Here is a 26845-nt window from a genome sequence, read left to right as displayed (position 1 = left end):
TGCCGCAGTCACTTTTCCTACACTTGGTTTCCAACACTGAGACACGTGTTTCCATTAGCCACTTCAGGCCATTATTAGGGTGCTATCTCCTCTTATCAGCGTCTTTGCGGCAGCTCGGGGTGTTGGGGGGCTGGTGCAGCGGAAGCAATCCGTGACCTGCACCTCTGGTTTATTGTCTGGAATGATTCAATTACGCCTATTTTGTGGCAGTAATACCCCGATGACTTCCTCATCCTCCCGAGCTGTCAGCTGGGTAATTAGAGCAAATAAACTTAAAAGCTTTCATCATTTTTTTTTAAAGCGTCACCTCTCTTCTGATTGGGTTTCTTGATGGCAAATGCTGTGGTTAAGGAGCCACGATGCCTAAGGAGATGATGGCAGAGGCTGGTGTGAGGCCGGCACCTTCGGGTGGGGAGGTGACAGCGCCCGGTCTGTGGTGCTGGCCTGAGGGCTGTGGCACTTCCCTGAAGTAGGTCAGGCTGTCACCGGGCCAGGGCGGCTCTGCCACTTGCTGTTAGGCTAACGGGGCCAGTGGGGAATGTGAATCCCCCTGGGCACTGCACGCAGCTTGGTGCTGACACGCAGCCTGGCCTGTTATAAGCTCAGGTGCCAGCTTTTTGGGGAATTAGAAACCTGCACCCACCACATGCTGTCCTGAGGGCTGGTGGCCATGCTTGGTGGGCTAACGGGGGTTAGAGATGGGTCTGACAGTGGGGTTCTTGCTGCAGCAGCAGCACGGGGGGTGGCATAAGAGGTGCTGTGACCCTGTCTACAGCCGCTATGGGGCTGCTGACCCCCCCCAAACCCCTTGGTGGCCCCCAGCCCGCTGTGCCCAGGGGCTGGCAGCATCTCCTTGCCTTCCTCCAGGCGTATCGCCCAGTTCTGCTGGGCTGTGCATAGAGGCACCGGGTGCACCCAGGGTGCTCCCTGCCCTGCTGTGTCCCCACTTCTCCCCACACACCTCCTACACTGACTCTCACCCCAACATCTCCCTTTCTTCCCCAGCACGCCACCCATCACCTCACCCCGGTGCTGGGCGCTATCGGCACCATAAAGCCCCGTTCCCGGGGAGCCCGTTACAAGCCGCAGCACCTCATGCCGCGCTGTTCGGCACCGAGATGAGGTGACAACGACAACACCGAGCGCCTTTCGCTTCGGCAGAACCCGAGGGTAGCGAAGTGTGTGTGTGTGTGTGTGTGTGAGGGGGACGGGGGGATGAAGAACCCGAAGCCGCCTCCCCGCCGCCCGCCCTCCTCAAGATGGCGGCGGCGGGCGGAGCGGGGCGGGGCGGCGGGAGCCATGTTGGGGCTGCGGGAGGAGCCGCCGCCACCCCCGGCCGCGGCGGAGCGGAGCGGAGCGGGGCGGGGGGCGCCCATCGCCGCCGCTAGGCGGGGGCGGCTCCGAGCCTCAGCCGCCGAGCGCCCGGCCCGGGCGGCGGCCGCCGAGCCACCACCATGGCGGCGGAGCAGCGGCAACCGGCTGCTCCGAGCCGCCGCCAGCGGGGACTGCAGCCGCTTCTCCTCCTTCTCCTGCTGCTGCTGCTCCCTTTGTTCCCCCCCGGGCTCGGGGCCGCCGCGCCGCCGGGCAGCGGGGGGTGCCCCGCCGCCTCGCCCTGCTGGGTGGCGGGGGGTGCCGCCGCCTCCCCCCCGGGGCTGTCCCCGGGGCTCCGCCGCCGCTCCCCGCAGCGCTGCCCGCCCCGCAGCGCCCCGCCGCCGGCCCCGCTGTGGAGGGGGAGGCGAGCGGCCCCCAACCGGCACCCGCTGTTCCCGCAGTACAACTACCAGGCGGAGGTGGCCGAGAACCAGCCGGCGGGGACGGCGGTGGTGGCGGTGGCGGCGCAAGACCCCGACGGGGGCGAAGCGGGGCGCTTGGTGTACTCCATGGACGCCCTGATGAACAGCCGCTCGCGGGAGCTCTTCAGCATCGACCCGCGAGCCGGGCTCATCACCACCACCCAAGCCCTCGACCGGGAGAGCATGGAGCTGCATTACTTCCGAGTGACGGCCGCCGACCATGGGGCGCCGCGGTTGTCCGCCACCACCATGGTGGCCATCGCCGTGGCCGACCGCAACGACCACGACCCGGTCTTCGAGCAGGGCGAGTACCGGGAGACCATCCGGGAGAACGTGGAGGAAGGCTACCCCATCCTGCAGCTGCGGGCCACCGACGTCGACTCGCCGCCCAACGCCAACATCCGCTACCGCTTCGTCAACGAGCGGGCTGCCCATGCCGTCTTCGAGATCGACCCCCGCTCCGGCCTCATCACCACCAGCGGGCCGGTGGACAGGGAGAAGATGGAGAGGTACTCGCTGGTGGTGGAGGCCAACGACCAGGGGAGGGAGCCGGGGCCTCGCTCCGCCACCGTCAAGGTCTACATCACGGTGCTGGATGAGAACGACAACACTCCGCAGTTCAGCGAGAAGCGCTACATCGTCCAGGTGAGGGAGGACATACGGCCCCACACGGAAATCCTGCGCGTCACCGCCACCGACTTGGACAAGGACAACAATGCGCTCGTCCACTACAATATCATCAGCGGGAACAGCCGGGGCCAGTTCTCCATCGACAGCGTCACCGGGGAGATACAGGTGGTGGCCCCGCTGGATTTCGAGGTGGAGCGGGAGTACGCCCTGAGGATCCGGGCGCAGGACGCGGGGCGCCCTCCCCTCTCCAACAACACCGGCATGGCCAGCATCCAAGTGGTGGACATCAACGACCATGCCCCCATCTTCGTCAGCACCCCTTTCCAAATCTCTGTCCTGGAGAACGCCCCCCTCGGCCACTCCGTCATCCACATCCAGGCCGTGGACGCGGACTACGGCGAGAACGCGCGCCTGGAGTACAAACTGACGGGGGTCTCGGCCGACACGCCCTTCGTGGTGAACAGTGCCACGGGGTGGATCACGGTCAGTGGGCCCTTGGACCGGGAGTCGGTAGAGCACTATTTCTTTGGGGTAGAGGCTCGGGATCACGGCTCCCCGTCTTTGTCTGCGTCTGCCAGTGTCACCATCACGGTGATGGATGTCAACGACAACCGCCCCGAGTTCACCCAGAAGGAGTACTTCATCCGCCTGAACGAGGACGCGGCGGTGGGGACCAGTGTCCTCAGTGTCACAGCGATTGATCGGGACGTGAACAGCGCCATCACCTACCAGATCACGGGGGGCAACACGCGGAACCGCTTCTCCATCAGCACACAGGGTGGGGTGGGGATCATCACTCTGTCCCTGCCGCTGGACTACAAGCAGGAGAGGCGCTACGTGCTCACCGTCACGGCCTCCGACCGCACCCTGCGTGACAACTGCCACGTTCACATCAACATCACCGACGCCAACACGCACCGGCCCGTCTTCCAGAGCGCCCACTACTCCGTGAGCATCAACGAGGACCGGCCCGTGGGCAGCACTGTGGTGGTGATCAGTGCCACGGATGATGATGTGGGGGAAAACGCCCGCATCACGTACTACCTAGAAGACAACGTCCCTCAGTTTCGCATCGATCCAGACTCCGGGGCCATCACTCTCCAGGCAGAACTGGACTACGAGGACCAGGTCACCTACACGTTGGCTATCACTGCCAAGGACAATGGGATCCCGCAGAAAGCAGACACCACCTATGTTGAAATCATGGTGAATGACGTTAATGACAACGCGCCCCAGTTCGTCAGCACTCATTACCAGGGCATGATCTCTGAGGACGCGCCTCCCTTCACCAGCGTGCTCCAGATCTCTGCCACCGACCGGGATGCCCACACCAACGGGCGAGTGCAGTACACCTTCCAGAACGGGGAGGACGGGGATGGAGACTTCACCATAGAGCCCACCTCAGGCATCATTCGCACCGTCCGCAGGCTGGACCGCGAGAACGTCCCCGTCTATGAGTTGACTGCGTACGCTGTGGACAGGGGCATCCCTCCGCAGCGAACTCCTGTCCACATCCAGGTTACCATTCAGGACGTGAACGACAATGCCCCTGTCTTCCCAGCCGAAGAGTTTGAGGTCTTGGTAAAGGAGAACAGCATCGTAGGCTCTGTCGTGGCCCAGATCACAGCCGTCGACCCGGATGAGGGACCCAATGCCCAAATCATGTACCAGATTGTGGAAGGCAACATCCCCGAGATCTTCCAGATGGACATCTTTTCTGGGGAGCTCACAGCCTTGATAGACCTGGATTACGAGACAAAACCAGAGTACGTGATTGTAGTGCAAGCCACCTCTGCCCCTTTGGTCAGCAGAGCCACGGTGCACATCAAACTCATCGACCAGAACGACAACAGCCCCGTTCTCAAGAACTTCCAGATCCTGTTCAATAACTACGTGTCCAATAAGTCCAACACCTTCCCCTCGGGGGTCATCGGGAAGGTCCCAGCCTATGACCCCGATGTGTCCGACCGCCTCTTCTACACCTTCGAACGGGGAAACGAGCTGCACTTGTTGATTGTGAATCAGTCGAGCGGGGAGCTGAGGCTGAGCCGCAAGCTGGACAACAACCGCCCGCTCGTGGCCTCCATGCTGGTGACTGTCACAGGTAGGCTGTGAAAATCTTTCCATGCCTCATTGCTCTGGGTTCATAATGCCTGCGGGCTTTGCGTGGTCCCCGTGGGCAGCCCCTTCTGCACCCGGGGTGTTGGGGACCGGCAGCGAGGTTCGGATGGGGACGTGCTCCAAACCAGGAAATCCCGGAGGGACTGGGAACGGTGGGAGGGGAGCCGTGCTGTATGAGGGCATTTTGTGAGGGGGGCTGAGATCGGTGGTGGTCTGTAAGAACAAAGCCTCGTTACTCGGCTGCGAGGATCGCACGCAGCTGCCAGCCAGGCGCCTTTGGAGGTGCCGTCAGCAGCAAAGCCGTGCCGTGGGGCGCCGGCCGGGCGAGCAGCGGGTTTTTGGGGTGGCCGCTGCTCCCCGTGCCCCCAGCGGGTGTGCTTCCCTTCCCGGCCGTGCCTGGGAGCCACGGGGCCGGGCTGCTGGAGGCTGCTGTTAGCAAGCAGCTCGGGGCTGGGTGCTGGCCGTGGTACCTAACGGAGGCTGGGGCTTCCAAAACGCGGCGCCGCCTTTCCAAAGCCAGCTCGGTGTTGCAGATGATGGCTGTGACAGACCTCAGGTGCCTAAAGCTCCCGCATCGTGTGTGTTGCTGGGCGAGCCAAACGCTCGTGGTAGCTCCCTGGGGTGGTTTGGGATGTGCTAGGGTTGCCTCCAGCCAAGCTGGGGATGGGGTGAAGATGGACAGGGCTGGGCTGCGCCTTGGAGCCCCCCTGCTGCCCGAGCTCCGCCGGCACCACGGGCCTTTCTTTGCCTGCGGGTGTGTGATCTGAAATGGAGGCATCCAGCCCTCCAGCCCTCCATCCATCCCTCGCTGAACCGAGGAGGGCAGGAGCCCTTTTCGGAGCCACCAAGCACCGAATTCCCGAGCGTGCCTGGGGAGGGAGCGGCGCGTTACATCGCGGCTCTCCCCTGGCCACCAGCTGACACCTGCTCTCCACCCAGCTCATTCAGCAGGAGGAGGATTTCTTTCAGGAGACGGAGCGATGGAAGCAGAGCTGCTCGAGGCCATCCAACACGGCCAGCTCCAGCCTGTCAGAGGGTCAGGGCAATTTGGGGGACTAATTGTAGCCGCGGGGCTGGCTGGCACCGCGCGCCCTGCGCTGTGTGCGTGCGGGGCGCCGGAGGTGGGGGCTGCTTTTGACCTTTCCAGCTTCTTGCCCCGCTGTTTGCAGGAGCCCTGCCTCCTCGCGGGCTTAACCCCGCACAAAGGCAGGAGGAAATCACGTCCTGAAGTCCTGCGCCGAGCCGCCTGGCAGCGAGAGGGCCCCTGCAATTAGCGTGTCGTCATCTGCCAGCGGGAAGGGAGAGCCGGGAGAGGTGCGCCGGCGGAGGGGAAGAGCAGTGCCGGGGGGATGCGTGCAGCCAGGAGGCGGAAAGCTGGCCTTTTGTTGGCTGTGCTGGAGCTGCGGGGGTCTGCCTTGGGTTTTTCCTTACCTCCCAGCCGGCAGCCCCTTTGCTGTGGCTGTTCACAGGGGTGGGGGCTTGCAGAGAGGACCCGGCTGCATTGTCTGCCCGGCCAGCTCCTGCCTCTTGTGGGAAGGCGACAAAAGCACGTAGCTGGGTGCACCCCAAGGGGTTCAAGACTCGTAGAGGCAGGGGGCCACCAGAAACCGGCCCCTTTCTGGGGGGCTGAGGGGCTCAGACCTGCCCGCAGCTCCTCGCAGACCCGCGGGCACCGATGTCTGCTCTGAAGGGCTGTGCCTGTGGCCAGCAGCAAGGCGTGAGGTCGGTGTGTGGCTGGGGCCTGGAGAGGTGTTGAGAGGAGCCCGAGTGCTTGTCCTGGTGTCCCTCCGTGCCGGCTTGGGCTCCTCCTGGCTGCTGGTCCCCTGTCCGTGATGGGGACCCCGAGGTCCTCAGGGTGGGTTTCGTGGGCTGGATCCGTGCCTTTGTGCCACCCAGGAGGAGAGGGGTGACAGGAGGGACGCGCTGCCCCCCTGTAGCCACCCCCCTGCTGCTTTGGGAGCCGGTGGGTGTCTCTCCTGGACACGCAGCCACGATGCGCTGGTGCTGCTCGGCACCGGGGTCAGAGCCTCCTGCAGCCCCCTGCTCCCTGTGGGCATGTTTCGGGGCTCCTCGCCCTGCCGCATGAATATTCACCAGGCACCAGCTCTCCAGCCCCAGGATTTAATCAGAAAGGGTGAGCGGCCGTGATTAAAATGCCTCCCAAGGGGGGTCAGCGCCTCCAGCCAGCTTTGGGCTTTCTTTTGGTAGCCTTTTTTTCCTTCCCACCTTTTTTTTTTTGTTTCCCCCTCCTTATTTACAGAGGGTCATTCTCCCAGCCATCTGCTTCCCCTCGCACGGAGCCGGCGGGGAGGCAGCCCGGGGTGCGGGGCGGAGGCTGGGCAAGGAGTTACGGGGGAAAAGCTGCTCTGCTGGGACAGGACCTCACACCGCAGGGGGATTTGCCCCCCAAATCCCTGTGGAGGATGGCACCGGAGGTGCCCAGCACCCCACAGCACGACCTGTTCCCAGCCTGCAGCCTCCATCCTCCTCGGAGACTTTGCTGCTCCCCGGCCTGCCTCAGACCTTAGCGTGGCGTTAGCTGAGGCTGGATAACGGCCATAAATCAGGCAGATGCCTGCCTGCCGGCTTCCACGTCGGCGAGGAGCAGTTTGGGGTCAGAGGGAAGCGCCCCCCCCTCCAGCAGATGAGCCCTGGCTGGCTGCTGGCACCTCCGCCCCGCGCCTGCCTTATCTGCAGAGCGCCAGCCCGGGGATTTGCGGGGTGGCTGGAGAGCTGTCACCTTCTGAAGATGGAGCGAGAGGAAAGGGAGACGTTTCATGCCTTAAATCTTCCAGCACCGCAAGCTTCAAACGGGGTTGGGGGAAATCAAAAGGCTTTGCAGTGTGTGAAGCAGCCAGGGCGGCGCGGCAGCGAGGACGGAGCCGCGGCGCGGGCAGGAGGTGGAGGCTGCGTCCCCAGGGGAACCTCACCCGTGGGACATGTGTATGGGATGTGCTGGTTTGGGGTGGTGACGGTGATAGAGAGCTGGGTTTCCAAAGAAATTCGGACACTCCAGGCTCCCTGGTCTGAGTGGGGTGGGAGAAGGAGCCGTGGGTGCCCACCACGAGCTGCTGGCGCACGTGGGGATGGTGGGGAGGGGCTGGGAGGTGGCTCACCCCGATTCCTCGTTCCTCAGGAGCTGTGGGGCTCTTGGTGAGCCTCATCAGGCGTTTCTGGTGGTGGGGTGCTTCTGGGGTGGCCGAGCGAGGGGGATGTTGGCTGTTTCGTGGCTGTTTTGGTGGCTGCTGCCAACAGCCCCGGCGCTGGCGGAGCGCGGCTGCGCTCGGAGGTGGCTCACGTGGTGCGGGGTCCCCAAGGGGCAGGGAGTTTGTTTCCAAGGAAAATAAAGATTAAAGGGAATTAAACAAACCGGAGACGGGCCCAGAGACGGGAGGAAGGGACGTGGAGCAGATGGTGGAGAAGGGGGGAAGCAGGGAGCGGGGTACAAAAGGCTCGGAGGCCCTGGAGGAGAGAGGAAGGAGGCGGCAGGAAGAGAGCGCGGGGAAAGGCAGCGTGCAGGGGGCACGGGGCGCAGCGGGGGTGGAAAACACCCCGGGCGCTGGCATCGGGCTCCGGTGTTTGCCCAGCCTCCTGCTGGGACCTCCTTCTGCCTGTTTCTCACCACCATCCTCGCTCAGTTTGCTGCCCAGAGCCAGGGCTGGATGGAAAGCTGGGAATTATCTCGGTGGAGATCCTGGCGTGGGGGACAAAGCTTGGGAATGCACGTGGGGACGCCCTGGGGCAGGTGGCACCCGGCTGGCTCCCCGGGCCGTGGCTTCAAGCTTCCTTAGCTGAAGACTCAGCCCTTTTGGGGCCGTTTTGGGGTGTATGGCTCAGGGTGGGAAGGAGGAGAGCTGCAGCACGTCCCCGTTCCCTCCCCCAGACGGCATCCACAGCGTGACGGCCCAGTGCGTCCTGCGGGTGCTCATCATCACGGAGGACATGCTGGCCAACAGCATCACGGTGCGGCTGGAGAACATGTGGCAGGAGCGCTTCCTCTCCCCGCTGCTGGCCACCTTCCTGGAAGGGGTGGCCACCGTGCTGGCGACGCCCAAGGAGGACGTCTTCATCTTCAACATCCAGAACGACACGGACGTGGGGGGCACGGTGCTCAACGTCAGCTTCTCGGCGCTGGCGCCGCGGGGCGGGCGCTACTTCAGCTCGGAGGAGCTGCAGGAGCAGCTCTACATGAAGCGCATGGCCCTGACGGGCGCCTCCATGCTGGAGGTGCTGCCCTTCGACGACAACGTCTGCCTGCGGGAGCCCTGCCAGAACTACATGAAGTGCATCTCCGTCCTCAAGTTCGACAGCTCGGCCCCCTTCATCGCCTCGCCCTCCACCCTCTTCCGCCCCATCCACCCCATCGCCGGCCTGCGCTGCCGCTGCCCGCAGGGCTTCACCGGCGACTACTGCGAGACCGAGATCAACCTCTGCTACTCCAACCCCTGCCTCCACGGCGGCACCTGCACCCGCAGGGAAGGGGGCTACACCTGCGTGTGTCGCCAGCACTTCAGCGGTGAGTGCCGGGCACGGGGAAGGGGGGCTCGGGCTCGCCGACGAGGTCCGGCCGCGCTCCCCATCTCTCCTGTTTCCATGGTGTTGGATGCGCAGGGCTGAGGTTGCCATAGAAATGTGAGGAGGGGAGGTGGGATGGAGGGCTCCCGGGGCTCGCGGGGACCTTTGGCAGAGCGGGAGGAGCGAGCTGGGCCTCGCCCGGCTGGGGTGGAGGGTTGCCGAGATCTGTGCCCGGCCACCATCAGCTTGGGGTCGGGTGAAGGAGGTCTGTGGCTACCGAGGAAGAGGAGGAGGAGGAGGAGAAGGAGGAGGAAGCCCTGCCCTGCCCTGCCCTCCCCGCCAGGAGGGGTGCTGGGGAGGCAGGGGAGCGCGGCAGCAGATGGCTGCCTTGGAGCCACGGTGGCTCCTGGTGAGATAAGCAGAGTCGGTGGTAATTAACCCCTGGCATTTGAAGCGTGAACAGCCATTAGCAGAAGGGTTAATGAGCTCGTTTCCCTGTCACTTCGGGCTGTCTCCGCATCCTCCTCCTCCTCCTCGGGTGCCTCTGAGCAAGTAATGGGATCCGGGCCGGGGGTGTAGGGCGGCGGCTGAGCGATTCGGGGTGCTCTGTGGGGCCAGCACAGCCCCTTGTGCCATGCTGCTGCCGCATCAGCCTCAGCAGGGGTTTTTGGGGTGGACAGAGCCAGCTGAAAAGGCAAACCTGGCAGGCTGGGCCCTGAGGTCAGCTGTGGGCGTGGGGGAGAGGAGTTCCCAGCCCTCTGCTGGAGCTGAGCGAGCCGGCTCATAAAATCCTTCCCGTGTCCTCAGCTGCCCCACATCTGGACGTTGTGCCCTGGGGCAAGGGGCGGCCGAGGGGCCGTGTCCCAGCCCCTTTTATTTTACTCCCACAGGCGAGAACTGCGAGGTGGACAGCCGCTCGGGGCGCTGCCAGCCCGGCGTGTGCCGCAACGGGGGCACCTGCACCGACAGCGCCGATGGGGGCTTCCGCTGCCAGTGCCCGGCTGGCGGCTTCGAGGCGCCTTTCTGTGAGGTGTCCGCACGCTCCTTCCCTCCCCGCTCCTTCGTCATGTTCCGGGGCCTGCGCCAACGCTTCCACCTCACCCTCGCCCTCTCGTGAGTGCTCTCCCCCCTCCTCGGGACGCTGCGTGCCCTCCCTTCGTTCCCCCGTGCGGGGACGTTGGGGTTTTTCTGCAACGCGCCCCGTGCACACCCTGCGCTCCCGTTCCCTCCCTGCCCAGGTTCAGCACGGTGGAGCCCAGCGGGCTCCTGCTCTACAACGGGCGCCTGAACGAGCGGCACGACTTCCTGGCCGTGGAGATCATCCAGGGGCAGCTGCAGCTGAAATATTCCACAGGTAGGCTCAGCCCCTGCCCCTCGCGGGATGTGGGGCGGCCACGAGCCGCTCTGGGGATGAGGACCCTCCTGGGTGGGTGCTGCTCGTCCTCGTGGCCCCATTGCCTTGCCTGCCCCGAGGGGTGCCAGGATCAGCAGCAGGGAGTGCTGGGCACTGCCCCGAGCCTGCTGTCCCTTACCTGGAGGATCTGGCACGCCGCAGCACTTATCCCTGTCTCCGCAGGGGAATCCAGCACCGTGGTGAGCCCCTACCTGCCTGGGGGCGTGAGCGACGGGCAGTGGCACACGCTGCAGCTCCGCTACTACAACAAGGTACTGTCCCCTGCCATCCCCCGTTTCCCCTGGGTCTGTCTGCCCGGGGTCTGTCTGTCTGCACCGCTTGCTGTCCTCGGCCGGAGGTGTCCCTCGTGGCTCCCCTGTGCCCTTTCCCTGCCGTCGTGGGAGCTGTGGGGTGTCTGGTTTCGGGGGGCCGTGCGCTGCTGACGCCCCGCCGTCGGTTTCAGCCCAAGGTCAGCGCCCTGGGGGTGGTGCAGGGCCCCTCCAAGGACAAGGTGGCCATCCTGACGGTGGATGAATGCGACGCCTCGGTGGCCCTGCAGTTCGGCAGCGAGATCGGGAACTACTCCTGTGCCGCCGAGGGAGTGCAGACCAGCTCCAAAAAGTGAGTGCCTCGGGGGCTGCCGGGCGCTGCTGCGGTGGAGAGAGAGGAACGGGGCAATGGGGTCCCCTGCTGAGCCTGCCCTACATCTGGGGCAGCTCCAGGGGCCCTGGCTGTGTGTGCCTGTCCCCAGGGATGTCAGCCTTGCAGCCCCTCACCGAGGGAGCCATCCGGCCACCCTGAGCTCACCGGGCTTCTCTCCATGCAGGTCCCTGGACCTCACAGGTCCCTTGCTCCTCGGAGGGGTCCCCAACCTGCCGGAGAACTTCCCCGTCACTCACCGGGACTTCGTGGGCTGCATGAGAGACCTCTACATCGACAGCAAACGCATCGACCTGGCCTCCTACATCGCCAACAACGGGACCACGACAGGTACTGGCACCTCTGCTCCCTGCCAGCGCCTGTCCTCTGGTGTAAGGGGCAGGAGCTGGGGCTGCCCCTCGGGCAGCGGGGCAGGGCTGGAGGGAGGAGGTGAGCGGGTGGAGGCTGACGTGGGCGACTTTGTTGCCCCCAGGCTGCCACGCCAAGCACACCTTCTGCGACTCCAACCCCTGCAAGAACGGCGGCACCTGCTCGGTCAGCTGGGGGACCTACTCCTGCCTCTGCCCCGTGGGCTTCGGGGGCAAAGACTGCCGCCACAGTGAGTGAGGGGGCGGCCCTGCAGTTCAGGAGGGCAGAAGCAGGTGCTCCCCGTCCCTTCTCACCTCTGCTTTCCTTTCCAGCCATGCACCATGCCCACTATTTCCAGGGCAACAGTGTCCTCACCTGGGACTTCAAGACGGACGTGAAGATCTCGGTGCCGTGGTACCTGGGGCTGGCGTTTCGGACGCGCCAGCCCGACGGGGTGCTCCTGCAGGCACACGCCGGGCAGTACACCACCCTGCTCTGCCAGGTAGGGCCTCAGCACCCCTACCATCCTCCCCGGGGGGGCTCTGCCCTCCTCGCTGACCCCAGCCCGAGCAGAGGGTGGTGTTTGGCAGGGCTGGGATTCCCTCCCCGTGCTCAGAGCACGCGGGGAAGGTAGGCTGGAGGCATCTGGAGAGGGTCAGGGCTTTGCTCACTGCTGCCTTTGGTGATTCTCTCCCTGCAGCTGGCGGGGGGGCTGCTGTCCTTCATGGTGAGCAGGGGCTCGGGGCGCAGCACCAGCCTGGTGCTGGACCAGTTGCAGCTCAGCGACGGGCGATGGCACGACCTGCAGCTGGAGCTGCGCGACGTCCGCAGCGGGCGAGACTCGCGCTACGTCATCACCCTCACCCTGGATTTTGGGCTCTACCAGGTACGTGCTGCGTGCGGGAGAGCCCAGCAGCAGGGATGGTGGCAGTCGGCCCACGTGAGTCCCTTTTGCCGTGCAGGATACGGTGGTTGTGGGGAACGAACTGCACGGCCTGAAGGTGAAACATCTGCACGTGGGGGGAGTCCTGGGCTCTGGCGAGGTGCAGAACGGGCTGAGGGGCTGCATACAGGTGAGTCCATTGCTCCGAGCCTTCCCTTTCCAGCGGGTCTGTTAGCTGGAGAGGTGGGAACGCAGCCTTAAATCCACGGAGCGGGGTCCAGGCGTTGTGGGTTAGGCAGACTGGAGCATTGTGTGACTCTCCCCTGTGCTGCAGGGTGTGCGACTGGGTGACAGCGTCACCGGGACCGTGCTGCCCAAGCCCAGCCATGCCCTGAGGGTGGAGGCTGGCTGCAGCGTGCCGAGCCCCTGCGACTCCAGCCCCTGCCCGGCCAACAGCGTCTGCAAGGACGAGTGGCAGAGCTACTCCTGCGTGTGCCTGCCAGGTAGGGCCTGCAGAGCCCTTGGCTCTCCGCACTGTACGTCTTCTCCTCCGCCCCTGGGGCTCCCACAGCCTGGCTGTCACTGCTCTCCTGCCCCTTCCCTGGGCAATTCACGTGCCCAGAAATCCCTGCCAGACATGCAGTGCTTTTTGTGGAGGGCAAAATCCCTCCTGAGCCCCTTGAATCCACTCCTGGGCGCTCTGTCCGCTCCTGGGGTGAAGGTGCTTTCCTTACGTGGTGCTCTCCGTCCACACCTCAGGGTACTATGGAGGGGACTGCGTGGATGCCTGTCACCTCAACCCCTGCAAGAACAAGTCCGTGTGTCGCCGCAAGCCGGGCTCGCCCCTGGGCTACGTGTGCGAGTGTGCAGGGAACTTTTTTGGGCAGTACTGCGAGCACAGGTGAGATGCAGGGCGCACAGCAGGGCCTTGGCCTCCGGTGCCTGGCTCTGTGCTGCTCGCCCATCCCAGCTGTGTGACACCTCGGTGCCACCCTTGGAGCTGCTGGGAGAAGGCCCAGGAGATGCGGTCGGTGTAGCAGCGAGGATGTTCCTGTCCCTAGGATGGACCAGCAGTGTCCGAAGGGCTGGTGGGGGAACCCCAGCTGCGGGCCGTGTAACTGCGACGTGAACAAGGGCTTCGATCCCGACTGCAACAAAACCAACGGGCAGTGCCACTGCAAGGTGAGGGGCAGCTGTGCCCGTGGGGACGTGGCCTGCCTGTGCCTTGTCCTTTTCTCAAGCCTGGCAGCTGCCTGGGCGCTGCTTTGCATCCTCACCTCCTTGTGGCCCTCCTGGCCCAGCAAGGTGACGATGGGGGCAGCCGGCGGTGCTCGCAAGTGGGGATCTCTGTGACGAGTCCCCTGTGGGCAGCCCCGGCTCCAGCAGTTCCCCAGCCCCCTTCCTCTGCTGCTGTCCCCGTGGGCAGCCTGACGGCCGTCCCCATTTCCCCCAGGACTTCCACTACCGCCCGAAAGGCAGCGACACCTGCCTGCCTTGCGACTGCTACCCCGTGGGCTCATCCTCGCGCTCCTGCGACAAGGAAACCGGCCGCTGCCACTGCAGGCCCGGGGTCATCGGCCGCCAGTGCAACAGCTGTGACAGCCCCTTCGCCGAGGTGACACCCAGCGGCTGCGAGGGTGAGCGGGGACGTGGCAGCGGGGCGCTGGCACCGCGGGGCTGGGCGCGAGCGGCCCCGCCGTGACCGGCCCCGGGCCGCCTGTCTCCGCAGTGCTCTACGACGGATGCCCCAAAAGCCTGAAAGCAGGCGTGTGGTGGCCCCAGACCAAATTCGGGCTCTCGGCTGTGGTGCTGTGCCCCAAAGGCTCCTTGGGTGAGTGGGGGAAGCGGTGGGGAGGGGAGAATCCGGGTGTCGTGCAGGGGGTGTCGCAGCCCCAGCAAGGTCACCGCCTCGCAGTGCTGTCCCCGGCCCCTTTAGCTGGGCTGGAGGGCTGGGAGGAGGAAGCACCCAGCCTGAGGGCGAGCACAGGGGGCTGGGAGCAGGCTGTAGGGTCAGTGCTGTCACCCAGCCTCTGCTGTCACATCGCCCACCTTCTCCCTGCTGCCTTTGGCTTTCATCGAGGCCGGGGTCAGGCCTGGCAGGGCGAGCGCTGTGCGGGGAGCAGGGCACGGCGTTTGGTGAGTGCCTCGGGTAGAAGAGGCTGGAGAAGGCCGTCCTTGGGTGACGGCAGAGGTGCGAGCAGGGCGTCTGGGACTGCAGGGCAGGGCGAGCCCCGGGGGACAATACAAACCCTGTCCTTCTCCAGCCGTTCGCTCCGGGAGGAGGCAGGTTCGGCTCCTAACTGTTGTCGCTTCTCTCCCCGGTTCTCTCGCCACCCGTGCTCAGGTTTGAGGGGCGCAGGTAAGGTTGTTCCCAAACTCCCTCCCTCCTCCCCTGCTCTAAGGACCGTGCCACGTGGCTTTCCCCTCCCTGCTCCCTGCCTGGCACCCTGCACCCCCCTGCGCTTTCCCTGCCGCTTCTGGAGCTGCCGAGCGTCTCCCCAAACGCTTTGCCTGGCCTCACCGCTCCTCCACGCCGCTTCCTTGCTTCCCGGCACACTCACCAGCACAAACCTGGCTCCCGCTGTCCTCAGCCTGCAGCATGGGCTCGGGGGGGCTGCCGAGAGGGGGCTGCGCTCCTTGCCCCGGCCGGGATGGCTGCTGCCTGCCCTGGGCTGCTTGCTTAGGCTGGGAGGGGAAGGAGCTGGGGACGAGCGCCGGGTGGATGGCAAGGGGGGGAGGAACGGCTGCGGGGTGGAAGAAGGGGGAGCTTGGTGTGGTGGAACGGGGGCAGGAGCTGTGCGAGGTCCTGTTCCTGCTGCCCAGAGGCACACGGAGGCCGGATTCTGCCCGGTTCTGCAGCTGGGCATCCACAGGCGTGGATGAAGGCCTGTTCCCTGCTGGGGGAAGGGCAGCAGCAAGGAGGTTTCTTTGTTCTGTTTGCCCCCAGCTGCTGTGGCGCCAGTCCGTGTGCTTATGCAGCTGGGGAGGGGGTGGTGGGGATGCACAGCGGGGAGCTGGGCTCTGCCCCAAGCCCCCTCTCCCCTTCTCCCAGCCGTGGGCACTCGGTGAGCTCCCCTGCCCTGGCACCTTCCCCAGGACCTTGGTGCTGTTCACAGCCCGTTCCCTGCTGGTATCTCTGCTCCTGCCCCGGGCAGGGTTGGGGTGTTGCAGTGGGAGCTGTGCCCGTGCTGCTGGGCGAGTTGTCCTCCACCACCATGGAGCGGTGAGCTCCACGGGCCTCTGGAGGTTGGGGTCAGATGTGTCCTGAGGACACGGACACGGCCCCACCAGGGGGTTCAGCCTTACCCTGCCACGTCGCTTCTTGCTCTTTGCAACCCTGTGATGGTGCCTGCTGCCGTGCAGGCTGTGGGAGCCACACGAGGAAGCAGCTCCCAGAGAGAGGGGTGGCAGCAGCTCACGGAGGTGATGCAGACCAGAGGTGAAGCTGGTGCACAGCAGGAGGACAGCTCTGGGGTGCCGCAGGCCCTCCCCATCACTCGCTGGTGCTGCTCTTGGGGGTTACCTGGTGCACTGCTCTGCTGGAGGGGGACAAAGAGGGGGGGAGCTGCGTGTCCTGCACCCTTTGATGCGCTTTTCCTCCCGGCTTCAGGTGCAGCCGTCAGACACTGTGACGAGGAGAAGGGCTGGCTGGAGCCAGACCTCTTCAACTGCACCTCGCCTGCCTTCAAGGAGCTCTCCATCCTGGTAATGCCCTGCTGCCTGCCCCTTTCTCTGCCCGAGACGCTCCCTGCCCAAGTGACCACCACTGCGAGCATCCCCAGCTCGTGCCGTGGTTTCACAAATCATTTCTGGGCCCCACAGCACCCCCAGCACCCCGCAACTTGCTCGCTGGGAGCCGTGGGGCTCCCCGGGGAGGAACCACTGTGTGCTAACCCCCTCCTCTCTCCCTGCCGGCAGCTGGAGGGCTTGGAGAGGAACGAGACCGAGCTCAACACCATCGAAGCCAAGAAGCTGGCCCACCGGCTGCGGGCGGTGACGGACCACATGGAGCACTACTTCGGCAACGACGTGCACATCACCTACCGCCTGCTGTCTCGCCTGATGGCCTTCGAGAGCCGGCAGCGCGGCTTCGGGCTGACGGCCACGCAGGATGCTCACTTCAACGAGGTGAGGCCTCCCCATGCGTCGGGGCAGCGGCTGCTGCTGCTGCTCTGTCAGCCACCCGGGTCCCTGGGGGGTTTGGGGAGGTTGTGAGGCTGCTTCGTGGGTGCTGGGATCCCCAGGCTCCTGAGTCCCAGAAGGGAGAACAGCAGAGGCCATCTGCATGGCCAGGGCTGGAGCACAGGAGGGGTGAGGAGAGGCAGAGAGGGGTTTGCTCACCCCTAATGGGCTGGTGCAGAGATGTCTCTGCAGGACACTCGCTGATGAGCATTGAGATGGGGATCCATCGAAGGGAAACCACCACGCTGGGCAAAGGGGTGCAGTGCTGGGGGGCAGGATGTGTCCCAAAAGCTCTGCTTCCCTCACCCCCTGCTCCCCCGTGCCCCGTTTCTCCCGTGCAGAACCTGCTGCGTGCGGGCAGCTCCGTGCTGGCCCCCGAGAACCGCGAGCACTGGGCCATGCTGCCGCACAGCGAGCACGGCAGCGCCAGCCTGATGGAGCAGCTGCGGGACTACTCGGGCACGCTGGCCAGCAACATGAAGCTCACCTACCTCAACCCCGTCGGCGTCGTCACCCCCAACATCAGTGAGTAGGAGGGGCTGGCCGCGGCTCCTGCACTCCCTTTGCCAGAGACACCAAACCTGGGGTGCCCCGCAGCGTGGTCGCTCCCCGGGTGGCCGTCCTGGAGCGGGTTTTCACCGACATCTCCCCCGCAGTGCTGAGCATCGACCGCATGGAGAACCACTCGCACGTCCGCCGGCGCTACCCACGCTACCACAGCAGCCTCTTCCGTGGCCAGCCCGCCTGGGACCCCCACACCCACGTCGTGCTGCCGCTGTCGGTGCTCAGCCCCCCGAAAACCGAAGGTGAGCGTCGCCTGGGGCACAGCGCGTACAGGCACGGTTGGCAGGGAGCCCTGCCGCTGCTGGCAAACCCCAGCACTGCTTCCCTCTGCGGTCCTCACCAGCTTTGGGTGAAGATTGTGGAGAAAAGCCCCCAGATCCCGTGGGCTACTGAACACAGAGGGCGCTGGCTGCCTCCTTCAGCCTGCCCAGAGCCCAGGGCACCGCTAGGGTCCCCCGAGAAGGCGCAAGGCCATGTGTGTGTGTGTCCATCCCCATTCTTACCACCCCCTCGTGTGCCTCAGCTGCCCCCACGGCAGTGCCAACGCTCGCTGGGGGCGAAGGGAACTACACCGTGGAGAGCTCCTCCCCGAGGCAGGCGCTGCCGGAGCCCGAGCCTGCCCTCACCGTCATCATCCTCATCATGTACCGCACCCTGGGGGGGCTGCTCCCTGCCCGCTACCAGGTGGATCGCCGCAGCGTCAGGTACGTCCTGCTCCCCTTCCTCTCCTGTGAGCACTGGTGGCGAGAGGCTGCCTGGATTCCGCTAAATTTGGGGGCTGGGGCTGGGGTGGGCAGAGCTGTTCCTCCCGAGGTGTCAGCACGGGGCCTTAGGGAGCCCTGCAGCCCCCGGGCACGGTGACGGCAGGGCTCCGTCGCTCCTTGCAGGCTCCCCAAAAATCCCGTGATGAACTCCCCCATCGTCAGCGTCTCCGTGTTCAGCAATCACACCTTCCTGCGGGGGCCCCTGGACACCCCTCTCGTGCTGGAGTTTCGCCTGCTGGAGACGGCCAACAGGAGCAAACCCCTCTGCGTCCAGTGGAACCACTCCAGCCCGTGAGTTGGGCACTTGCTTTGAGCTGCTTTCCGCAGACAGCTCCTGCTTCCCGAAGTCTCCCTGCCCACGACAGGCTGTGTGCCCGGGCAGCAGTGGGGTGTGGGGGTTTCTGCCCTCTCCTAGGGGATTTCTTCCTACTGGGAGGGCACAGTGGGGTCCCTGCAGGGCTCTGGCTCCAGTATTTCAGCTGTGGGAGCGCAGCTGCATCTGCTGGGAGAAAAACTTTGCTGCTGGCCCCTCTGCAGTTCCTTCCCCACGCACCAAGCTCAATCTGCCCTCTCTCCTAAGTGCTCTCTGCTTTTTTGGTGGCTGCAGGACCAACCCGTCGGGTTTCTGGACAGCCAGAGACTGTGAGCTGGTGTACCGAAACACCACGCACGTCCATTGCCAGTGCTCCCAGTTTGGCACCTTTGGGGTTCTGATGGACAGCTCGCACCGAGAGGTAACCGCAGGGCTGAGGGCAGCGGGGGGGGGACTTAGCCACCAGAACGAGCAGGCACAGGCAGAAAATTCCCTGTGGGACACAAATACTTTGAGGGCTTCCCAGGTCTCCCCCTGACACCACCGTTTGCCTTTGCTTCTCTGCTGCTGCAGCAACTGGAAGGTGACCTGGAGACGCTGGCAATTGTCACCTACTCCTTGGTGTCCCTCTCCCTGGTGGCCCTGCTGCTCACCTTCTCCTTCCTGACCTGCCTCAAAGGCCTCAAGTCCAACACGCGTGGCATCCACTCCAACATAGCAGTCACCCTCTTTTTCTCCGAGCTGCTCTTCCTGCTGGGCATCAACCGCACCGAGAACCAGGTCCGTGGGGTTGGGGCGACGCCAACGTGTGGCTGGCACGGCGGGGCTGTCTCTGAGTGGCTTTTGTCTCCCCAGTTCCTCTGCACCGTGATCGCCATCCTCCTCCACTGCTTCTTCCTCTCCACCTTCGCCTGGCTCTTCGTTCAGGGCCTCCACATCTACCGCATGCAGACGGAAGCCCGCAACGTCAACTTCGGGGCCATGCGTTTCTACTACGCCATCGGCTGGGGGGTGCCCGCCATCATCACCGGTAGGAGCCACGGAGATGAGGGTGTGACAGGGAGAGTGTGCAGGCACTGAGCAGTGCCCTGTTGTCCAGCTGGGGATGGGCATCACGGGCTTTTTCCTTGCTTCCTGGGGACGAGCAGTCCCTCGGTGTGTCTCTCTGCGGCCCCCTGGATGGTGCCTGTTGGGTCTGGAGCTGGCTTTTCCTTTCTTTCCCCAGGGCTGGCTGTTGGCCTGGATCCCGAGGGCTACGGGAACCCTGACTTCTGCTGGATTTCCATTCATGATAAGCTGGTCTGGAGCTTTGCAGGCCCCATTACTGTCGTCGTTGTGGTAAAACCCTGTCCTGTTTCACCCGCAGCCCTCTCCTACCTCCCTTCTCCGCACCGCGGGCACTGCCTGCCCTTCTCTGTGCTCTTCTCCCTCCTCTAGAGCCCCTCTCTCTGTCCCTGCTGGCTCCAAGCAGACCTGGGGGAGGCCAGGGCTTGGGTGTTAAGGGGAAAGGAGGGGAGCTTCCCGTGGGCCTGGTGGACCTGGTAGATTGGGTCAGAGCCAGCCCTCGGCACGGCTTCTAATCGGTGCCACCGCTTTCAGATGAACGGGGTGATGTTCCTGCTTGTGGCCAAGATGTCCTGTTCCCCGGGCCAAAAGGAGACCAAGAAGAAATCGGTTCTGTGAGTATTAGTGGCCGAATCCCCAGCAGAGCTCCCGTGGCTCCTGGTTTCCAGCATTTTCAGTGATCATCCCCCCCTCTTCCACCATCGCAGAGCGCATCAGTGTCAGCCTTGCGGCTGCTCTCCTCTCCCACCTGGTGGCCACATTAACTCTTCCTAAACTTCGTCCTTTCCTCCTGTTCCTTCACCTCTGTCCTCACACTGTCCTGCCAGCCTGTCCCCTTCCCCTGCCTGCCCTCACAGCCCCACCTCACATCTGCTCATGCCAGCTCTCAGCGCCAGCTTCTGCTCCTAAATGCTCCTTGCAAAACATTTCCCCACTCACCCTCTTCCTGGGCCAGCCCTGGAGCTCGGCTCAGCTCTCTGTGGCCCCAAATGATTTGTGTTTGGGCCCTGTGTTTGCCGTGTGTGATCCAGAAGGGAAGGCTCCGGGCACGGGGGGGAGCAGAGCGGCTGCGTGGCGACGTGCCCGTGGCGGGGAGCAGCCCGTGGCGCAGCGAGGAGGGCTGGGCAGGAGGCACCTTCCCCTCTGGATCTGTCTGCGAGCGCTAGCCTGTAGATTAACAACACGCACTAACCTCTGGGTGTGTGTGTGTGCCTGTCTGTCTCTCTCTCTCTCTCCCTCCAGCATGACGTTACGGAGCTCCTTTGTTCTGCTTCTAGTTATTAGCACTACCTGGCTCTTTGGCCTCTTGGCTGTCAACAACAGTGTCCTGGCTTTCCACTACCTCTACACTGTCCTCTGCAGCCTCCAGGTAACTGCCCAGCCTCTGCCAAGGGAGGCCTGGGGGGCAAAGGTGCTTTTTGGTGCCCCCCGAGCCCTCTCTGGGGCTGCGGGGGGAGTCCCCGCAGAGACTGCGAGGGCCACGTGTAGGCACGAGGTGCTGAGCTCAGAGCTGGCACCCACGGGGCAGCGAGAGCCATCTTGAAGGGGTGTCCCTGCTCTCGGAGAGCTGAGCAAGAGAACAGCCTGCAAAAAGAGGTGTCACACCCCAAAGGTGACCCGCAGCCACCCCACGGCCACCACCACGGTCGCTCTGAGGCTCCTCGCTGGGGATACCCGCGTGGGGCTGCAGGGACCTGCCAGCCCCTCCTCGGGCACTGCCTGCCCTTGGGACACCCCATCCCTTCCTCCTGCACCCACAGCCGCAGGCCCAGGGGCTCGTGGTGATAACTCTTGTGGGGGACAACCCTTTAGGGCCCCAAGAGGGCCACCACGCTGGAGGCCAGCAGCCAGCCACCCTCCTGGCCCCGCTGCAGGGAGCACAAACCCGCTGTGGGGGGCTCCCTGTGGCCCACAGGCTCACACTTTTTTCCCCCCCAGGGCCTAGCTGTGCTGATCCTCTTCTGCGTGCTGAACGAGGAGGTGCAGGAGGCCTGGAAGCTGGCCTGTCTCGGCAAGAAGGGGCCGAGCGAGGAGGTGGCGAGGAGCACACAGGTGGGGAGAGCGAGGGCAGCCCCGGCTGGGCGCCTGGAGGTGTGGGAGGGAAGGTCATCCCCTGGGCTGCGTCTAACAGAGCCCTGTGCTTCTCTCCCTGCCTTAACAGGGCCCCAACGCCTACAACAACACGGCGCTGTTCGAGGAGAGCGGCCTCATCCGCATCACGCTGGGGGCCTCCACCATCTCCTCGGTGAGCAGCGTGCGCTCTGCCCGCACCCACTCCAGCCAGCGGGGCTACCTCAGGTAGGGGAGCAGCACCGAGGATCCGGGGTGCCCGGAGAGCCTGGGCAGAGCTCAGGGCTCGTGGCAGCGTCGCCACTCGGGCCCTGTGTCTTTCAGAGACAACATGATGGCGCGGCAGGGCTCGGCCCTGGATCACAGCCTGCTGGGGCACGCCGGCCCCACCGACATCGACGTGGCCATGTTCCACCGGGATGCTGGGGGAGGTGAGGCTTTGGGACTGAGCCGGCACATCCTGAATTCGTTCGGGCTTAAAGAAATCACTCCCTGCGTAGGCTGCGGCTGCGTGGTTACGTCCTTCAGCTGGTGCTTGGCTGCGCCTCCCAAACAGGCTGCAGATAGGAGGGAGAGGCAGCAGCTGTGTCTCTTAGCGCAGCCTCTCCCTGGGCAGATAGGAAAGGGCATAATTAGCCCCCAGGGAGCTAAAGACAGAGGCAAGAATTGTCCTGGGAGCTGTTGGGGAGTCCCTGGGGACATGCGTTGTTCCCAGGCAGTGATACAGGACGGGAAGAGGCGGAGGGAGCTGGGTTTGCTCAGCCTGGAGGAGGAGGAGGGGGCAAAAGGGACCTTAGGGCTATTTGCAGCTCCCGTATGGAAGGGTGTGGAGAGATGGAGCCAGGCTCTTCTCACGGGTGCCTGGTGGTAGGGCAGAGGCAGCAGGCACCCGAGGGATGGCCAGTAAGCTGTGAGAGGGCAGTCAGCCCTGCTGCAGCTGGTTCTGTGTTCCTGGAGGCAGTCGGAGCCCAGCTGGCCCTGCCCTGGGAGCAGAGCCCCCTGGTCCCCCCCCTGCCTCCGTCACTCGGCGTCCCTGTCACCTAACCTCCCGCAGGCACTGGTCTGCCCTTCCTCACCCACTCTCTTCCCAAATATCTCCCCCCCACGCCTCCCTCCAGACCAGGACTCGGATTCGGACAGCGACCTGTCCCTGGACGAGGAGCGCAGCCTCTCCATCCCGTCCTCGGAGAGCGAGGAGAACGTGCGCCTGCGGGGCCGCTTCCAGCGCCAGTTCAAGCGGGCGGCGCACAGCGAGCGCCTCCTCACCAACCCCGCCAACACCACCCCCAAAGGCAAGGCACAAGGGCTTTGGGAAGGGGCGGCCTCGGGCCTCGTGGCTTCGTTCACCCCTCACAGAAATGTTTTTTCTCTCTCTTTCTCTCTTCCCCTGGGCCCGTTTCGCCGCGTCCTCCGCCAGACGTGGATGGCAACGACCTGATGTCCTACTGGCCGGCGCTGGGCGAGTGCGAGGTTCACCCCTGCTCCCTGCAGAAGTGGGGCTCCGAGAGGAAGCTGGGGTTCGACGTCAACAAGGACGCGGCCAACAACAACCAGCCGGACCTGGCCCTGACCAGCGGGGATGAGAACTCCCTCACCCAGACCCAGCGGCAAAGGAAAGGTAACAAAAAAAAAAGCCTGCAGCAGGCGGGCAAGGATGGTCTGAAGTCGTCGTGGCCCCAGAGGCTCGGGGTCAGATCCATCTTGGCACCCCCCCGGGGAGCTGCAATGCATCTCCCGCAGCTTTCCTGCTGGTTTCTGTGCTCTGCAGAGATCTGACTTCTCCTTCTGTCTGGCGCAGGGATCTTGAAGAACCGCCTGCAGTACCCTCCGACTATCCAAGGCTTGCCGTCCGTGGGCAGGATGACCAACGAGCTGTCGTGGTACAAGACCTCCACGCTGGGTCACAGGGCTGTGCCCGCTGCCTCCTACGGCAGGATTTACTCCGGGGCGGGCAGCCTGTCGCAGCCGGCCAGCCGCTACTCGTCGCGGGAGCAGCTCGACATGCTGATGAGGAGACAGATGTCCCGGGAGCAGCTGAGCAGGAACAACTCGGGGGAGTGCTTGGAAACGGTGCCCAGCCGGCACGGCTCCAGGGAGGAGCTGGACACCATCCCCAGCAGGCACGGGTCTACCGAACACCTAGAAAATATCCCCAGCAGGCACGGGTCGAGAGAAAACTTGGATCTGCTCGCTCCTCGGCCCAGTCAGAGAGATCACGGGAATACGCTGCCCCGGAGGCAGGGCTCCAGAGACCACCTTGAAACTTTACCCTGCAGATTTGGGTCAAGAGAGCAGCTAGACTGTGGGCTGGTAAGAGAGGTCTCGAGAGAGTGGCTAAACACATTGCCAAGCAGGCAAGTGTCCAGAGACCGAATAGATACGTTGCCGAGTCGAGATACGTCTCGAGAACAATTGGATTTGCTTTCTCGAAGACAGCCTTCAAGGGACCAGCTAGCATCGGCTAGGCAAACTTCAAGAGAGCAGCTGGACTTTCTCTCCAGAAGATCTAACTCCAGAGAGCCGCTGGGTACGGTGCCCAGCAGGCAGCCCTCGCAGGAGAATCTGGGGAGTCTCTCTCGGAGACAGCTGTCTAGGGAAAGCCTAGAGCCGCTGTCCAGGAGGCAGCCTTCCAGAGAGAACCTGGAGGCCATCCCCAGCCGCCACCCTTCCACCGAACAGTTAGATATCCTTTCTTCCATCCTTGCTTCTTTTAACACCTCCGTCCTGTCCTCGGTGCAATCTTCCAGCACGCCTTCGGGCCCCCAGACCACCGCCACCCCCTCTGCTGTGCAGACCTCCTCGCCGCCCTCCGCGGCCTGCCCCTCGACGCCTCGCTCCACCACCTCCCACAGCATCTCGGAGCTGTCGCCGGACTCAGAGTAAGTGCACCCCTTCCTCAGCCAGGCCTCGCGCATCGTGCGGCCGCCTGGCTCGGGGTTTTGGCTTTTGGGGGGGAGGGACACTTATAAGTGAGCTCCCAGGGTGGGTGGCAGATGTCTCCTGGCCCTGAAAGGTGCCAGGAGCTCCGGGATGTCGCAGTGCACAAGCAGAAACACCCAGCTCCGTGCCCTGCTGGCACTGCCCCCATCCGTTCCTGTTCCACCCCCCTTTTCCTTGTCCCTGAACGCGGGGATTTGGACTCGGTGCTTCCTGCCCTGACCCAGGAGCAGGTTTCTGTCCCCATCTGACAGGGCCGGGAGGCAGTGGGGAGCACAGCTGGAGCCCTGGGGAGGTGCCGTGGCTTAACGCTTTTTTTTTTTCCTCCGAGAAGAATAATGAGAAACGAGGGCCATTCCTGAGGGGCCGAAGCCGTCCGCAAGAGAAACAGAAGAGGCAGGGCCCTTCGCCTAGCCGGACGCTGCCAGCTGAGGTTTGGTGTCCCCAGGGGCGGGGGCCAGAACTGATGGTGCTCAGAGGCCCCCAAAAACCAACCCTGCCTTTCCCTGCCCTCCGGGCTGAGGGGCCAGCGAGCCCACCACCCGCCTCCGGGAGCCCCCGGGCTCCCTGCCGCTGTGCTCCCCTCGCCTGCCTGCTGTGAGAGGCATCGCAGGAGCCCGCTCAGGCGAGGGTCTGTCACTGACCCCCCCCCGGGGCTGAACTCTTCCTTTGCAACCCGTTCCCAGGCGGGGGGCACGTACGTGCGTGCGTGTGTCCGTGTGTGTGTGTGTGTGTGCGCGTGCGGGCAGGGGGATAGAAAGGGAGCCCAGGACACGGGGGCAGGGGAGGGTTTTCTACCTTTTTGTACCTTTGTAAGCAGAGAGCAGAGAAATTTCTATGGTTATTTTTCGCGGATGGTCTGTTCCCGGCACCCGGGGCGCCTGGCTCACCCTTTTCTGGCATCCCTGGGGTACCAGAGGGCTGCAGAGACGGCTCCGGGCAGCCCTCGGGGCTTTGCCAGCACCGCTCCTTCCCCTCCCCGGGGCAGGCAGTGAGTGCCCAGCCAGCCCCGCTGCCCCCCTCACCCTGCAGCTCCCCACAGGGTCTCAGCGGGGTCCCCCTGTTGTCCCGGTGTCCCTCAGCCCCCTGCAGCCCTGCTGGCCCCGCAGCCAGGGCTGCACGAGCAAGAGGGCTCCGGGCAAGGAGCTGGATAGCCCCGGTCCTTTTTGGGGCAGCTCAGCAGTAGGTGAGGCTGTCTCAGAGCCGGTGCTCGCCCTGCAGAGGATGAGCAAGACGTGGCTGTGGTCTCCTGTGCTGCCATTGCCCGCAGAAATTATTCCCAGCCCCTTTGCAGGCTCTGTATGCACGCACACATCCCCGCGCTCCCCTGCCGGCGGAAACCCCCAGCTCAGAGCAGCCTGGATTTCAGCAGACGAAGAAAAAAAAACAGCACTTTGCCCCCTCTGGGAATCCAAACTGCTCTGCGGGCTTCTCCGTGAGCCCCGTCCCCAGCCTCCCCCTGCCAGGCAGCTCGTTCTGTGCCTACACCGGCCTGGGAGCGGGGGCCGCCGACTCGGGGGTCCGGCACACTCCCCCCGGCCCCTCCGAGGCCGTGTCCCCGCGGTGCTACCGGGGTCCCTCACTGCCTTACTGCCGCCTCGCCGCCCGGGATGTTTACACGGGGGGACTCGTGCTCGTGCCGCCGTCCTCCGGGGCTCTGCCCGGGCAGCAGAGGGAAGGGCTGGGCTCCAGCCCGCTCCTGGCCCCGAGCCGAGCGGCTCCGTGGGTTTTGGGGGGGCTGCGAGCCCTCTCCCCGCGGCGGGGAGGCTCGCTGACATGTTTACACGCCCTACGGGACCACTCGTTTACACACGTTTCTCTCCAGCTCGGGCAAGGGGACCGTAGCCTGCTAGTGCCAAACGGAGAGCAAGTGACAAGTGCCAAAAAAAAACAAAAAACAAAACACACAAAAAAAAACAGGAAAATAAGGAGCGTGCAGCGGAGCTGGGGGTGTCTGGGCGGCTGTCCCCGCAGCACGGGGCCGGGCAGGGAGCAGGGGCAGCCTGTGGGGCTGCAGCCCGATCCCAGAGCTGTGGCCTGGGCTCCGGGGAGCGTCCTCCTGGGGTTTGGGTTTGTTCCCTTTTTGGGGGTTTTTGGTTGTTTAAATTATTATTCTTTTTTTTTTTTCTGTTTTTGTTTTTCTTCGGTTGTTGTTCTCTCTCCGTATCCCGACTCTGTGGGCAGGGAGATGCCCGCCCTCCCTCCCTGGCTGTGTAAAAGTGTATCATGGAAGCGCCAGATTTGGAAATAAAAAGTCTATAAAACGCCGTCGGGCTCCCTGCTGTCTCTCTCCCTGCGCCCGGATCCACAGAGGATCCACACCGGGGCCTCGGCAGCAGCTCGCAGCCACCACCGCCACCTCGGTGGCCCTGGGGGAGGTGACGGGAGGTGACGGTGACCGCGGGCCCTGCCAGCGGGCGCAGAGCTTCGGGCCAGGTCACCCGGAGATGGAGTCGGCTGCTCCGGTGCCCCGTGGCCCTGGCTGGCATCCCGCAGGCTCTGTGTGTGTGTGCGGTTATCCATGGGGTCCCGGCAGCAGCCTGGGTGAGGCCAGCGGGAGGAAACCTGAAGGCAACGGTGCTGGTCTCGTGCCACGAGGAAGGAAAG

The 26845-nt window shown here is 64.4% G+C and overlaps 1 protein-coding gene across 2 annotated transcripts; it reads left to right on the top strand.

The window, feature by feature from the left end:
* The first annotated feature begins 1383 nt into the window (after positions 1 to 1383).
* CELSR3 (cadherin EGF LAG seven-pass G-type receptor 3) lies at positions 1384 to 26166 on the top strand. Of its 2 annotated transcripts, XM_084531172.1 has the most exons (36): positions 1384 to 4527; positions 8428 to 9060; positions 9950 to 10172; positions 10298 to 10413; positions 10636 to 10724; positions 10916 to 11073; positions 11279 to 11442; positions 11585 to 11710; positions 11793 to 11962; positions 12161 to 12346; positions 12423 to 12533; positions 12678 to 12846; positions 13103 to 13244; positions 13405 to 13525; positions 13797 to 13980; positions 14073 to 14174; positions 14688 to 14702; positions 15954 to 16048; positions 16262 to 16471; positions 16867 to 17050; positions 17182 to 17331; positions 17613 to 17793; positions 17977 to 18144; positions 18461 to 18587; positions 18740 to 18946; positions 19022 to 19196; positions 19392 to 19504; positions 19766 to 19845; positions 20474 to 20600; positions 21170 to 21283; positions 21393 to 21529; positions 21626 to 21732; positions 22420 to 22593; positions 22719 to 22919; positions 23100 to 24180; positions 24573 to 26166. In XM_084531172.1, exons 1-36 carry the CDS (start codon positions 1455 to 1457, stop codon positions 24598 to 24600), a joined length of 9441 nt encoding a protein of 3146 aa, XP_084387298.1. In that variant the 5' UTR covers positions 1384 to 1454; the 3' UTR covers positions 24601 to 26166. The 2 variants fall into 2 exon arrangements, with proteins under 2 accessions (XP_084387298.1, XP_084387299.1); XM_084531173.1 differs by lacking the exon at positions 14688 to 14702.
* Positions 26167 to 26845: the final 679 nt, after the last annotated feature.

The sequence above is a fragment of the Aythya ferina genome (genome assembly GCF_964211825.1).
Source record: "Aythya ferina genome assembly, chromosome: 10".
Lineage (NCBI taxonomy): Eukaryota > Metazoa > Chordata > Aves > Anseriformes > Anatidae > Aythya > Aythya ferina.
The sequence above is the reverse complement of the archived record's forward strand: the minus strand, read 5'-3'. Positions and strand labels throughout refer to the sequence as shown.